This window comes from Coccomyxa subellipsoidea, assembly GCF_000258705.1.
Source record: "Coccomyxa subellipsoidea C-169, whole genome shotgun sequence".
Taxonomy (NCBI): Eukaryota; Viridiplantae; Chlorophyta; class Trebouxiophyceae; family Coccomyxaceae; genus Coccomyxa; species Coccomyxa subellipsoidea.
Window position 1 is genome coordinate 269 of NW_005178022.1, and position 15,032 is coordinate 15,300.

General features: G+C 51.3%; 4 protein-coding genes across 4 annotated transcripts; 1 reads left to right on the forward strand and 3 right to left on the reverse strand.

The window, feature by feature from the left end:
• Positions 1 to 287: 287 nt before the first annotated feature.
• Positions 288 to 1,661, reverse strand: COCSUDRAFT_68032 (hypothetical protein; the record flags this gene model as incomplete). Its single annotated transcript, XM_005643291.1, has 3 exons — positions 1,444 to 1,661; positions 1,198 to 1,292; positions 288 to 946 (listed from the first exon to the last, which is right to left on the reverse strand). The coding sequence occupies exon 3, from the start codon at positions 939 to 941 to the stop codon at positions 288 to 290; it is 654 nt and encodes a 217-aa protein (XP_005643348.1). The 5' UTR covers positions 942 to 946; positions 1,198 to 1,292; positions 1,444 to 1,661.
• Positions 1,662 to 2,872: 1,211 nt separating this feature from the next.
• Positions 2,873 to 3,432, forward strand: COCSUDRAFT_59735 (hypothetical protein; the record flags this gene model as incomplete). Its single annotated transcript, XM_005643292.1, has 2 exons — positions 2,873 to 3,103; positions 3,220 to 3,432. 2 exons carry the CDS (start codon positions 2,873 to 2,875, stop codon positions 3,430 to 3,432), a joined length of 444 nt encoding a protein of 147 aa, XP_005643349.1.
• A 1,572-nt stretch (positions 3,433 to 5,004) lies between these two features.
• On the reverse strand, positions 5,005 to 7,364 carry COCSUDRAFT_20152 (DUF1671-domain-containing protein; the record flags this gene model as incomplete). The annotated part of the gene is made up of 6 exons (XM_005643293.1): positions 5,005 to 5,139; positions 5,341 to 5,510; positions 5,637 to 5,757; positions 5,934 to 6,076; positions 6,801 to 7,017; positions 7,242 to 7,364. Coding segments are annotated over 6 exons (909 nt in total), but the record flags the coding sequence as incomplete, so codon positions are not given.
• A 3,425-nt stretch (positions 7,365 to 10,789) lies between these two features.
• Positions 10,790 to 12,797, reverse strand: COCSUDRAFT_20304 (katanin-like protein; the record flags this gene model as incomplete). The annotated part of the gene is made up of 7 exons (XM_005643294.1): positions 10,790 to 10,928; positions 11,187 to 11,335; positions 11,469 to 11,600; positions 11,827 to 12,024; positions 12,205 to 12,327; positions 12,504 to 12,642; positions 12,736 to 12,797. 7 exons carry the CDS (start codon positions 12,795 to 12,797, stop codon positions 10,790 to 10,792), a joined length of 942 nt encoding a protein of 313 aa, XP_005643351.1.
• Positions 12,798 to 15,032: the final 2,235 nt, after the last annotated feature.

Here is a 15,032-nt window from a genome sequence, read left to right on the forward strand (position 1 = left end):
TAAACCCTAAACCCTAAACCCTAAACCCTAAACCCTAAACCCTAAAACCCTAAAACCCTAAAACCCTAAAACCCTAAAACCCTAAACCCTAAACCCTAAACCTAAACCCTAAACCTAAACCTAACCCTAAACCCTAAACCCTAAACCCTGAACCCTAAACCCTAAACCCTAAACCCTAAACCCTAAACCCTAAACCCTGAACCCTGAACCCTGAACCCTGAACCCTAAACCCTAAACCCTAAACCCTGAACCCTGAACCCTAAACCCTGAACCCTGAACCCTAAACCCTAAACCCTCTGTGGCGTTGCAGGAAAGCATCCCATGCTCACAGGATCGACTGTGAAGGCGGCACTGCACCCGCCACACCTGAATGCTGGGGGGCTGACCTCTGTCCTGCCGCTGATCGAGACATACACAAGCCTGCTGATCGTCTCCACCTGCTCCCACACTGATCCCACCCTCCCAGCCTGACTGCATGGACTGCAAGCGGGCAGGGCTGCTCTGGCAGCTGTCAAAAACTCTGCCTGCAGCTGCTGCTTCAGTGCTGCTTGGCGTGCAGGCTGACCAGCTTGGAAACATGTGTTCCTGAATACATTGTCATCAAAGCACGCATCCCATGCTTGGTGCAGCCGTCTATTATCCTCTTGAGCTGCCTGTTTCCGCAGACGCCGGCGTGAGGGCGGAGGCTGATAATAGGCAGCAGCGGCTTCTCCATCTCCATCTGCAAAGCCATCCTGCTGTTCTTCCTGCTGAGCTGTGTTTCTTGCAGGGATCCGCCAGGATGGAAGGGCGCTGGCCGGCCTCCGGGGTCCCCTCGGTGCAGATGTTGCCACAGTGCTGCCTAGGTTCCTCCCAAATCTGCGGCCTGGCTGCAGCAGAGCAGGAGTGTCGGCTGATGGTATCACCTTGACACTGACCCTCCACCTCTTGTTCCTGACCATTCGTCCTGCATGAAGTCATCACACAACGGTTTCTGCAAGTGATCCACCAGGACATTAAAGGAATGAGAAGTACATCAGCAGCATGCCTTCTAGTACAAGTGATACAACTATCCTTACAAGCACCTGGGCTACTTGCTACTCTTTGGGGTGCACAGTCCTCTCCAGATGCTCCTCATCAGATTGGCATTCCAAGCAAAGCCAGGTCAGGGCAGACACCCACGGCTACTCACAGCAGCAGAGGGATCGTAACGCTCACCAGAACAATTGAACTTGATGTTGGTTTAGATTGTAGACGACTTCAGTGTCTGTCCGGTGCATCAGTGCTCAATTCAGGTGAACGCTCTGTGTTGCCTGCACGCATTTCATTTCAAGGAATTGGCTTGGCAGGGCATGCAGTCACTACGAAAGAAGTAGACATGCACGTCGATGGTCGTGACATTCGATTAGCTGAGTCCAAACAAGTCAAGGATGGGGATGCCAAAAAACCGGCAAAAGTGCGAACCTCACATGGCCAGCGACAGAAGACTTCAAGAATTCGTTTAAATTACTCCCATAAACATTTGCGGCCGTCCCACCCCCCTTTCAAATCCTACTTTGCAACGGTAACCTGGCAAATGGCATTGCTGTCTTCGCAGAAACGAGTAGCGCACGATCCTATAGATACAGGCTTGACCGAAATAATTAGCTTGACGGAGGTACTATGCAATGCTGAGATTGTTGTAGGTAAATCTGAAGGATGTGCAGCATTGCTTTTGTTATTGCACGCCCCGAAGGGGCGTGCTCAGAAAGAGAGCCAAATCCACTAATGTAGTGGAGTGCATGTCCACCAAAGTAGTGGATTTTGCCCGACAGAGTAGGATGCCACCTCAACCTATAGTGTAGGTCACACATGGAGGCTTTGAGGCTTGATAGCACTCAGACAAGGCCCTTCTTGCTCCACAATGGTCTTTGAAGACTGGTTAAACCTTACACTCCTAAACCCAAAAGGTGAGACAGGGGAAACGTGGATTCCCAAAAAGGAGTGCTTACTCAGAATTGGCTTGTAAACTTTTGGTGGGACATGCATCAAATGAAAGCCCTACATGTGTGGGCCCCATTGCATGCCTCTCCACCATACCATAGGCCCCATCCCAAAGAGCTAGAGCCTCAAAAGGTGAGACAAAGGAAACGTGGATTCCATAAAAGGAGTGCTAACTCAGATTTGGCTTGTAAACTTTTGGTGGGACATGCATCAAATGAAAGCCCTACATGTTTGGGCCCCATTGCATGCCTCTCCACCACACCATAGGCCCTATCCCAAAGAGCTAGAGCCTCAAAAGGTGAGACAGGGGAAATATGGATTCCATAAAAGGAGTGCTAACTCAGATTTGGCTTGTAAACTTTTGGTGGGACATGCATCAAATGAAAGCCCTACATGTGTGGGCCCCATTGCATGCCTCTCCACCATACCATAGGCCCTATCCCAAAGAGCTAGAGCCTCAAAAGGTGAGACAGGGGAAATATGGATTCCATAAAAGGAGTGCTAACTCAGATTTGGCTTGTAAACTTTTGGTGGGACATGCATCAATTGAAAGCCCTACATGTGTGGGCCCCATTGCATGCCTCTCCACCATACCATAGGCCCCATCCCAAGGAGCTACAGCCAACCCTATGCAAACCCTAGCCTTAAACCATGTTTGAGGCCTTATAGAGAGCCAAGGAGGTCGAATATTCAAGTTAGGACTTCATAGGCGTGATCAGCACATCGAAATTGCCCAAGATCACCCTTAAAACCGGGGTCCAATTTTGGACACCCCAACCCCAAAACACTATGTGTAAAAATTCGACCAACACGTCAAGAGCTTCAGGAGCAGGATCCGCTCGAGCCACGCTATGACTGCAGCAGTGATGACTCGATTCTGCAAATGCTCCATTGTGCGTGCGCTGTGAAGATGCAGGCGAGGCCGCTTGTGCAGCAGATGCTTCGGGCATTCATGGCGCAGCACGCCGCGACTCCCGGGCAGCCTGCGTGCCTGACACTGGAATATCTGAGGACTCTAGAGCTGGAGGACGCAAAAGCCTGGCAAAACTTCACGGCGGCCAGAACAGCCAGTGGAGTCATTCACAGCAGGCTGCACACCAGCGCGACCAGGACAAGCACCTTTGTCACCGTCCGGCAGATGGTGTAGGGGAGCGACAGGGTCCGGACCCTTGTGGTGGAGGTCTTCTATCCTGCGCATCTTGAGGGCATCGAGGGGCCTACCCCCCCTCGCGCCTGGCAGCTTGCCGCACGTTCAAGGAGCAGCCGAAGAAGGAGGGCATATTCGTGGCGCGCACACAGGCCGTACAGCGGGAGCGTGTTGCGCTGGACTTGCATAGCCTGAGCGCGGCGCGGGTCACTGCCAAGGTGGGCAACGGCAGACTCTTTGGCGTTCCGCACTACAGCCAGTCCAGGCCTTTTAAGGGCGCATCTGCGCAGCCCTGCATTGCCACCGTCCTTCCTGTCAGGTAATTTCCTATTGACCGGTGTTTATCACAAAGCTTGGGACATGGCTTGCAATAGCAGCTGGGTCCCCACCTTTTGCCTTGGTGATGAAAGCCCTTTGGAGTTCAGCTCCAATTGAACAAAAACTCTGCAGAGTTTGGCTTTTTAAGTCTTGAGCTGCAGGCATTGCGCAACCATGCATGCATGTATGCAAAAACTGCAATAGTCGCCAATGTAGTTGGAAGCTTCTCTGCTGGGACTCTGCACATTGACAGCATCAGGATGGTCACAGATGCACATATTTTAGACTGGCAAGAACTTGCTTTGCAGGAACGTTGGTGGTCGAATGTGGCGGGCGTGCCGCGCAATCTATGGGCTCTTGCAAACTGGAGCCATATGCACGAGTGAGACTATTGGAGCTACCACAGTTGTGGCATGTGACAGCGGTACAGCTGTCTTGCAGCAGTACTCACAGGCGCTCCAATGGGCCGATGCTCTATAGATGTAGCTATAGATATCATTGATGCTCTGAATTACGTAGTATACTGCACTTTGATATTCTTGTTGCCTTGATTGAGAGCGCCAGGGCTGCATTACAATTATTTGCGTCGGGAACCAGGCTTCATACATGAATTGCACTTGACAGTTTGGATGACAGGGGTTGTATTGGCTGTTGGTGCTCAGTGTGCACTCCAGTACAATTAACTGTATGTGTAGCTATAGGTGCTGTACCGGAACTGCATGGGTCCCGGGTGGGACAAGTCTAGTAGAGTACTCTCATTTGCAGCGCTGCTAGCCGCAGGCTGCAGCTGCGCAGATGCATGCGCCCCTAGGGGCGTGCATGCAGGGTTGCCGGATGAGGCCTTCGAGCTCCGGAGCTTGAGCTCAAGAGACTTGTTGTGCAAATAGTATTTGAATAATGTTCATAAATTATCGCCTGTGCAGCTGCAGGTACCTGCACTTCTGTGGTATGACTTGTGGACCTGCATGTGCATATGTCTTGCTTTTAGACCCAAAAGATCAGAAAAGATATTCCAGACTCATACTTGGTCCAGACACCATCAGACATTGTAAGCTCGAGCTGGACATAATTTGTAACAGTGTGAATTAGACAAGCATTGGCCCTCATGGACATAAATGGGACATATGTCCGATTTCATGAGACTTATAGGACTTTGTCAGACATATTGGACACTCAAGAATAGAGCAAACTTGGTTCGGACATGTTTGACGGGGTTCTTGATCAGGCATGTCGGACACTAAGTACCCTGTCAGACATATCCGACATGCCCACGATCTTATGGGTTCTTCGATGCATCCTCGACATGCCGGACAAACGTGCCTGTTCTCGGTTAACCCCAAGTTGGGGTTGTGGTGTCCAAACCCAACCCCAATGTTTTGCACTTAGTTTTCTGAAAACACTAGGTGTAAACTATAGGAATGTTCGACCAGATCGGTCCTGAAGAGGATCGAACTGGCCTTAACATGAAAATCATAAAGAGGTTGGCCCCAGGAACTTGGCCCATCCTAGTATCCAAATAATCAGTGGCCTCAATAGACAAGTGGCTTTCTGTCATCTACTGTAGTACATGATTGGCGTCAGAAGCCAAATTGCTGAGAGGCCCGCATGATCTTGAGCTCCTCCAGCTCTGCTCCTGTGGCAAGGCCATTGAGGCAGTGCAGCAGCTGGTACTCCCGCTTCTGGAGCATGCACATGCTGCGCTTGATGAGCCTCTGCACAACCACATGCACATCTGAGGTTGCCACATCGAACGAAGATCACAGCGGAATAGAAAGCTGTGGGGTTGTGAGACTCTTTGCAATGTTTGTCTAGATGCAGCAAATATACACAGTACATGTTGTTGATGAGCAGAGGCATGATATAAATGTCAAGCAGCACCATGCAGACCTTGAGCTGTGTCAATTGCAGCTCACCTGCCAGCCCTTGCGCTGACGCAGCGCCCTTTCAAGCGCCCCAGTGGTCAGGGATGGGTCCAGGATCAGCAAGTACACCTGGGGGGGTTGCCCGCCACTGTCCTGCGCCTTCTCAATGCCCACTATCGTGCGCGAGTGGCCCTCGTGCTGGAAGTAGAGGGGGGGCTTGCCTGCACATTGCAAGACATTGTTTCGGGCTACTGCAATGCCTGGTGTGGCAAAGAGCACCGTATGTCAACTAAACACCCCATGCATTAGATAGATCATGGTGCCATCCACAGAATTATGCTGCGCACCACTGAGGATGACAGGATTGCCCTTGTTGTTGCCCTCCCCCTGGCTCTTCTGCCCCTTTGCATCCTCTTCGATGAAGTAGTGCCACACCCAGTCCAGCAAAGGTGAGTGGTCAACCTGCTTCTGCACATGCCAGGCATAGCGCCAATAATGGAGAGGACGTATGGAATGCAGCCAATTGAATGTCTCATTGCAAGCTGGCAGCAGAAGAGAAGCTCCACCCCTATTTTTTGCGCTTGGGCTCACAATCAAATAGTCCTCGTGGCATGCTAGGATCATTATGGCAGGCAAATGCACACCTGGGAACCTGCTGCGGAACCGTCGTAAGGAGTGAGTATCTCAGCGAAGGGTCCAGTAGGCTTCGCGCAGTCCATAGCATAGCACTTCCCGCACAGGTCGTAGTCCTGAAGCACCTGAGAGGCAAACGACAAAACATCGATGTCTGTGACATGCCTGACTCTGCGCCTTCAATTGCCACTTACGAGGGGCTGTGAAAGACTGGCACCAAAAACTACTCCGATTACCATCCGAGGAGCTAAACGATTGTGTCTCAGCCCTTACCGCAAAGGTCTGCATTGGCGCCTTCAGATCTTAAAAAAATCTGCTTACAGCCTTTGGCTCACTGTCTGCTTGCTCACTGCCTATTGGTGAACATGGCCGATTGCCAAAACAGCGCCACACTAGACCCCAGTGGACCCGTTCTTATGGCCTTTGCAAAATGGCTGACCAAAATCTATGCACACCCACTGCGGCAGGCGCTGACATGTGGTTGATGATCACCTGGCTGTTGTAGCGTGGCCCTTGGATTGGGCTCACTCCACACTTGTCACACTGGACTCCCTTGTGGACCGGCATCATGTATTGCTCCTCAGCACAGCTGCTCCTGGCCACTAATGGATGCCCAGTCTTCTGCTGCTTTGAGCTTTTGTGACCTGCAGCCAAATGCCGCATCCGAAAGTATTTCATCTGCTCTCTTTCCTGGAATTACACCTTTGAGCCACTTGCAAGACAGCCTCAAATACCATTAATCGGAAATGTAGGTACCAATACATGAAAAAGCAACAGGCGTGTGCACCATAGCAAGATTTGTACTACGATAGTGCCGTCTGGATGTGGACATTCAAGCTTTAAGAGCTATCTTGGAGCCAGCAGAATGTGAAGCGCACCCTTGAAATCGACCACATGCGCGCGGATGCCAAACTGTCTGAGGGTGGCTGCAGCTTCAGTTGTGCCCACCCACTTGCGGGTGCCCTGGATCTGGCAACCCAGCTGAGCCGCGCCCTCATCGTCAAAGCCTGATGCCCATGCGCAGGCCAGCCACGCCTGCAGCGCTGGGATGTCTGGCGTGAAACCGCACCCACCAAACAGCTCTGTCCCCAGGTCCTGCAAGCCATCACAGCACTTTTTTCTCGTCCCTGCAACTCAAGCAGAGCAGAACCTCCACAAGTGCTCCTTCACATGCAGCTGTGACCAAGGATCCACCAAGATAGACAGGGTGCAACAGGTGCACGTGCAGGTGCAGACAAAGAGTCGCGGGGCCACCCCAGACATGCTCTTTTCTGGCATACACAATAAAAGAATGCTCCGTGACAAGGCATTCCATGTACCTCATTGCACTGCAACAGATGCGAGGACAGCATTTGGATGTTGTTCCACCCGCAACCCCATCCCGCATCATTTTGCCCCGCATGGAAGTGGTGCACCGGACCTGTCGACAGCACAGCCTTCTCAGAATATATATATTGTCAAATTTAAAATTGCCCAAAAAATAAGTGAAAACCACTAATTAATAGCCATTCAAAAATGACCTGCATGAGTGTGGGCCGGCCTCACCTGAAAGCACCGCCTGGAATCCTCCGCCCTGGCTGGCAAGGGCATCCGCAAGCAGCTGGATGAGGCCAGGCTTGACCTCCACAAATGGAGCCGGCCGCTGGCTTGCACAGATGTTAGCAAAAGTTGGCGGATTCACTATGCCAGTCAAAGCCCTGTCAGAGCAATGCATTGTGGTCAGAAGTCCTGACATGCTTTGCAAGATTGGTCAGCCAGATTTCCGTTGCTTGATATGGACATGCAGTAGAGAGAGGAGGCGCGACTCACTGAGAATGCTGCCCCTTCTGCAGGCGCTCTTGAACAGAGTGGGCATCGCCGCCAGATTTTCTGCTGCGTCCAGACTGCTGTACACATGCAATAGAGCAATCCTCAACGGAAAAAGTAAACTTAAGCTCTTTCTAACATTGGAACAATAGCCGAAACTTGTCATCTGCCTTCTGTGCACGCCAGATTTGGGGGTCCCTGCCTTGAAGCTCGTCTTGGCCTGCGGTGCCCTTGAGACCCGGCTCCCGCCCTTTGCTGCGCTGCTGGTATCGGAAACCAGGTCCTCCTCTTCTTGCATTCTGCATGATGACAGGATTCAAAGTTGGTTCCACAGTTTAGAGAATTGCATTATGCACTCCGGCATGAACCTGTCGTGAGCCTTCTCATGGTAAGAACTTCACTACACAGACAGCAAACAAGGCATCATGAAGAGATATCTTACTCTTAGATCAAGCTGGAAGCACGGAGGACAATGTCAGCACGTCAACCTAAGTCTTGGCATCGCAGGCAGGAAGTCTGACACTCAGTCGATTATCAGCTGATAAACACAGCAGTACCATGAAAGAAAATTCTGGTGTGAAAAAGACTCCCGCCAGAGATCCTAAGGCATCAAGGAAGCTGCCGTACACCTGTGTGCAGCTTCATGGCTCTCCATTTCTCCCTGTGGAACGATCTGGTCGCAACCGAATGGACAGTGGATGCCGTCCTGCCCTTTATTGTTTCTCGGATTCCTTGTGAGATCTTGAACGTCCTGCGGGGCTCCGAAGTGGGTGTTGCATTGTGCATTTAGATCTGAGAGTTTGAAAACATCAAAGCAAACAGGGCACTTACCCTCGCCCTCGTTCTCACCACTGTCCTGCATTAGATATGAGACTACTCCTATCTTCAATCATCAAGCATGCTCACACATAAACGACTTGTGTAGTGCGCGAGCCTAATAATTAGCTGCTGGCGTCATCAGATTTGGTTGCATGCTGGCATCAGGATGGGGCAGCACGCAAGCCATGCAGTGCAGAGTCTGATGCTCTTGTCTCCGCATATAAACTAACAGATCGAAACGTCGTGAGACGCTTAGGAAAGCAGAAAAGAGTCGAGCTGGAACTGTTTCGCGTCTAGTTTGGCAGGCCACTTTCTGTGAAGGTTAACTGCGATGGCGCACCTACCTGCTGCAGGTAGTAATTCCTTTGAAGATACTCATGCTATTCATTCGTACAGATGTGCAACGTTTAGTCTTTCTTGGACTCGTGTAGTTTATCCGAAGCTGCTTGTCCTCATGTAAGCCTTCTCACACACCTGGCTTGCCAGGTGGTTCGAAGGCCGACACTCGAGATTTGAAGGAGACATTGGCTTCATATCATCAGGTGCATAGGTTGCCATTTATTCGACAGGGATGCTTGCACTTTTGCATACCAGACCTCAGCTTCAGAAATGACTGCACATTCCATTGCTCCTTCCTGCAGGAAGTGCAGAGTTCACAGAAAAGAGTTGAAAGGACTTATAAGCTATTGGACGAGCAAGCAGCCCAAACGCTGCAGGAGTGCATGAACAGATACACGCTGAACAGTCAGCTGCTTGCCCAGATCTTCCAAGGTCCTGGGCCAGTCCCTGCACCGTGCGACGGTGACCTTCCTGATCATCATGCATGGCTGCCTTTTCAGCACTTTTGCACGGTGGAGTTTTATCTGCTTTCCCTTCCTGATGCCATAGAGAACGCATGCACTGGGGACCAGGTGGCACAGCAAAATTTTCAGCAGTCATTAAGCAGATGAGAGAAGCGTGTGAACAAAAAGACCTCCTGAATGTGGAACACCCCCAGGTATGTTTCACAGTTTCTCCTGTGGACACACACGCCACATAAACCACTGTGTGAGCACTTATCCCTCTGGCAAAAGGAGGCACATATAAATCTCCTGAACTTCTGGTCACAACAAATATGGCCGTGATAACATGTGCATGCTGCGCAGGTGGAAGAAGATGTCAGGACTGTTGGTCCCAGCGCAAATCTGCAAAAGCGAACAGAGAAGCAAGGGGTGTTGATTGCACCTGGCGTGCACCGCGTGGAGCTGGATGCTTCTGATGAGGAGCATTTTGCGGGGGATTGGGATAAGGAAGCAATCAGTCTCTGACCGGTGCGTGGGCAATGTAGGGAAGCTGTTGTGATGTTGGAAGCCATGTACATGCTGCGTCGAGGTTGCATAACAATGAGGTGTTCCAGCAGAGGATTGGCACCTGAGATTTGGGAGGGCAGAAACGCGAGGCGGCTGACTTGTCATGACTTTGCCCCCCAGCAGCCTGCAGGCATCCCTGTTTCCATGCCAATGACTGGCATCTGCACTAAGTATATTCTTTCATTCCCCTGCTTAGCCAGTGACATCTGTGTGTGCCTGGATCTTGGAGCTCAAAGAGCGATGTTTTTTGGTTCACAAGAATTATAATTGAGAGTGGCGTTTTGGCTTCTGCCAGTGTTCTAGTTGCCACTGCACGATGTATGATCTGTTACAATGTTGTTCTTGCAGATTGCTGCTCGGCAAGACATCTCTCGACATCCTTGAGGAAGACACCCGAGTCAACAGTGAGCCGCAAACGGTTTTGGCGACCTTGCTCAAGCTGGGGATTACATTGGAGTTCTCCTATGCCTGGCACTACCAAAAGAAAGGCCCTTGAGCTGGAATAGGCGTGATGTCTATCTGAAAAGGATTTACAGGTGCTTCAGTTGCTCTAATCTCATATGCTAATAGCTTCAGAAGTGCCATATGATCCTTGCATGTAGGATCTTTCATTTGCAATCTGTGTGTCGTTTCACTGCGTGATGTTGCAGTTCCAAATATCTTTACTGTAAATTGTCAAAAATTTGCACTGGAAATTGTTTTTGTAAAGAAGAGATATTACAGAAGCTTGCACATCTTTAAGTCAGCAGTCAAATGGTCATGACTTCTGCTGAGGAGCACAAAAACCAAGCAGCTTTTACAAACCCACTTGAGTTCTTTGGTGACTGAATTGCTAGGATGACGCAGAGCCTCCTCAGCATCAGCATCAGAATCAGTTGAGAACATTCTGACACTCACACACTGCCAAACTCCTGCATGTATGCTAGGTGGCGCTTGACGTCTGTCAATGATACGCTGGAGTTGATGCGCTGCAGAGCGTGGTGGAAGTCCTGCATGTTGACCGGCTGATTGACGTCCTCCCGCCGCATGGCCCTGATAGCAGCAGCACACAGCGCAGCACTCAGCCTCCCGGTCTGAAAGCTCTGTCAATTATCGAAAGGGTTACTCAGGCATTTTGGACCCGTACAGTAGTTCTCAAGGTGAAATACCAATTATAGGCGCTGATGATCCAGAAAGTCAAGCTTGATTGTATCCATCACAGACACTTTTGGACGAGTCTGCAGGTTTTAGGGGCCAATTCAGATGCATGCAAACGCAGGATGCTGGGACCCATTTAGGCGCAAAGCACACCTGATCTGCTCAGGAGTCTTGCCGGCAATTTTGGTGCGCATGCCGTTCATGGCAGCATCGCGGCACACGTTGGTGATGTCATCGCCGCTGTAGCCCTCTGTCAGCGCTGCCAGCTGGTCGAAGTCCACATCATCCGCCACATCAACCTCCTGTGGGCCATTGCAACTCTGAGAACAGACCTTACATGCGACAAATTACAACGTATATGGTGACACGGACTTGCATATCGCAACGTGCAGGAGTCAAAATGCATAAACTTGAGCGCATCGGGAGGTGATGGACCTTGAGGGCAAGGCGCAGTAACTCAGACCGCTCTGGTGCTGCAGGCAGGGGGATGTAGATTCGCTTCTCCAAGCGCCGCCGCAGTGCCTCGTCAATGTCCCAGGGGAAGTTTGTGGCTGCCAACACCATCACCTGTATCCAGATAACATTACAGCATATTTCCGAAGGAATTGGAATGCAGCTACTCGGCCATGGAGGAATTTGCTACCAGGCACAGTTGCACTGACAAGGGCAAAGACAGATCCCTGGGAAGATATTCCAGCACAAGGGCCTGACATGGAGACGACTGGTCCATCAAGCTTTGGGAGTCACACATGTGCACAGGGAGCCTGGTGTGATGCGGCTGTGCGCCTCTCACCTGCCCCTTCTGGCCAGGGTCAGCATGGGAGTGCATGCCATCGATCTGCACCAGGATCTCCGTTTTCACGCGGCGGCTGGCCTCGTGCTCACCGGTCGCACCGCGTGAGGAGCAAAGCGCATCAATCTCGTCGATGAAGATGGTGCTGGGCGCCAGCGCGCGAGCCATCTCAAACAGGCACCGCACCATGCGCTCAGACTCGCCCCTGCACACAAGAATCTTCAGCATGAGCAGCACCCATAGAAGAGCAAAATGTCACCTGGAGCAGGGGTGAAGTTTACGACAGCACTCAAAGTAGGTTGAATTTTGGATTGAGAAGCGACAGGGGTTCCCTTCAAAGACCCTGGCAAGGAGGCTTGGCGCTTTGGGGATGGTGACTTGCCTGTACTTGGAGGCCAGAGTAGAGGAAGACACGTTGAAGAAGGTGGTCTGGCACTCTGTGGCAACTGCCTTGGCCAGCATTGTCTTCCCTGTGCCTGGTGGCCCAAACATCAGCACGCCCTGCACATGAACTGTCCAGTTCAAAATCACCTGACGTAATGAATCATACTTTGTTGTGTTTCTTCTGCAGGTTTTCATGCATCAGAGAGTTTATGTCTTTTGGAAAGGGTGCCTGGCACCTGGGCACCATCCAGTGGAGGAAGGCAGTGGATGCAGGCACACAGGAATGGTCTCACCTTGACAGGACGGCGAATGCCCTGGAAGAAGTCAGGCATGTACAGCGGTAGCACCACATTCTCCTGCAGTAGCCGCTTCGCCTGCTCCAGCCCAGCAATGTCCTCCCAGTGCACGCCCGGGCTCGTATCCATCACATCCCTGACAAACTCAGGCACGGTTCAACACCGCAGCAACGAGAAACTTCCACCTCAGTATATCAGTCGCATGCGCAGGGAACAAAGGCGCATCTACCTTTCCAGGGCAGCAGCGAGATCTTGATCGGGCCCGCTGAAGCGGTGGAGGACGCTTGGCATGTCATCGTCGCCCCTGTACTGCTGCCCCCTGTCTGGCCCCCTGCCTGGCCGCTCTCTCGGGTCGCGCCATGAATCCACCTTTGCCACCGCGTTCACCCCGGCCTTGCCTGGCGTCCGCCTGCTCCGCGGTCCGCTGCCTGCTATGAATTAAACTGCTGCTCACACATGCACACTGGATGCCCAAATCCCATGTCGTTTTACCATGAAGGATTAAAGACAGAGAGGCTGTTGAGAAGTGAGCAAACTCTGATGGTCCTTGTCAAGCAGTTCTTGGTTTTTGTTGCACAGCATGAGATGAGCTGCAGCACACCTGGTTCGCCTGCCTGACTTCGTCTGCGGGGCTTGCTTCGGAAGGGGGCGGCACCGTCGTCAGAGAGATAGCTCTGGCGGCCAGAAATGCGCGACAGTGGCGGCGCCCAGACGTCCGGGTCGGGAGGGGACGCTGCGCGTGACAGGCCCCTCACGCCAGGGGATGAGTGCCTGAAACATACAGTCTGTGGTGAGCCTGCATCTCGTGAGAGGTGATGGTTATGCCACATGACTTTTTAACCATGACATTAATTCCTTTATTTCTATTGATGATCTCCAGAGCAAAACGGGTGTGTGCACCTGGACTCGCCATTGAAGCCAGTGCTCTGCTGCAGTCTGGCAGTAGTGCTGGGATGAGGAGTCCGATAGTCTGCAGTGGCTGGGCGCTCAGGTGGCTGCAAAAGAAGGTGTAAACATGTTTTAGATTTGCTACTTGCAATGAAGCAGTGTGCCTGCTGGGTCCAAAGGGCACGAGCTCACTGAAAATTTTAGATTCACTCCTACCACATGGATGGTGAATTCCGGGGTGCTGGGCCCTCGCGTTGAGCGGACCACCGGCAACAAGGCTGGTTGCCTCTGAGCGGGTGTATGAGCTTCTACGCCCTGCAGTCGGAGAAAAACAAAGCCTCTCAGGGACATGGACTGTGTCTCTGATAGAATGGATTGAAATTATTGCTCACATTGTGGTTTCATAAAGTTAGTGTGATATATTTCTCATCTGTGCAAAGGTGCAGTCTGATACCGGGGTTCTGTTTGAAGTGGAAGCACAGTCTACTGGTGGTGCAGAGGCAGGCCGGTCTTGGCCATTGCTTTCACGGTCCAGCTGCCTGACAAGCTCCTGCTCCTGCAGTAGCGCTCTGTGGCACACCTGCCACTTGGCCTTGAGACTGCCATCTTCTTGCTCCATCACGATTCTGCACAGAAGGATGATTGCAATGGTGATCACAAAGGTTTCTCTAGAGAATGTGAATTCAACATGAAAGGTGGGGCTGGTATCGAGGTTGTGGTGTATGTATATTGCAAGATGCTGCGAACGCAAAACATGAAACAAAGGACATGCGATTGTGCAATCATACGAAACCGGAGTTAACAAAGTCGAAGGCTTGGTTTTCGCTGCTAAACTTATGCGGTGCCCCGACGCTTTAGGCATCGCCGCACCTTTGAATTTCCTCCAGGACGCCATCAAAGTTTCCCAGAGCAGCTTCATAGTCTCCGGTCAACGCCAACTTCCTCGCAGAACTCAACTGGCTATTGACTCCATCCAGTTTTGTCATTTATGTCAAATTATGTCTTCCTGTGCAATGTAGTGACCTTCTTAGCGGGTCTTTCCTGGCAAGAGATTGGCCTGATCCTACTATGCGATCTTCCAGCTACCCGATTTAAAGTTGTTATTTCGTTCTGGAACATCTATCCAAACTTGATTTGTTGCAGTCAGAGCAGCAAAGAAATTGGAGTGGGCCTTCAGGTACACTCCATCGAGACTTTCATAGACTTACGCAGTGCACTGTGATGCCTGAACGTAAGGCAACGTTTTTGCAAATCTGGCGATCAGCGTGTTCAACTGGGATCAGATCGACTGGGATGCGCTTGAGGTTCCAAGCATGACTTCTTCTTGACCCTTTCCCACCAGGTTCTTGACCCCATGCATGCTGACTTCAACATCACATTGCAATCTCCTTGGTGATATTATATTTTTCTCAAGTGCTGCTTCTGCTTTGCCAGAGAGGATTGAGAAGTTCTTTCTGAACAGAGCATATTTTACGCAAGACATTCGGGACGGTGTGGCTAGAGATTGTAACAGATCGCTCTAGACTCTCGGCATGGCTTTAAAGGGCAACAGGGAATGGCTGCAGCGATCCCTAGGAAATGTACTTGGATGGGATTCAGACATGGTGCTGGGAGTTTCGGATGCTATTGCTACAGCTG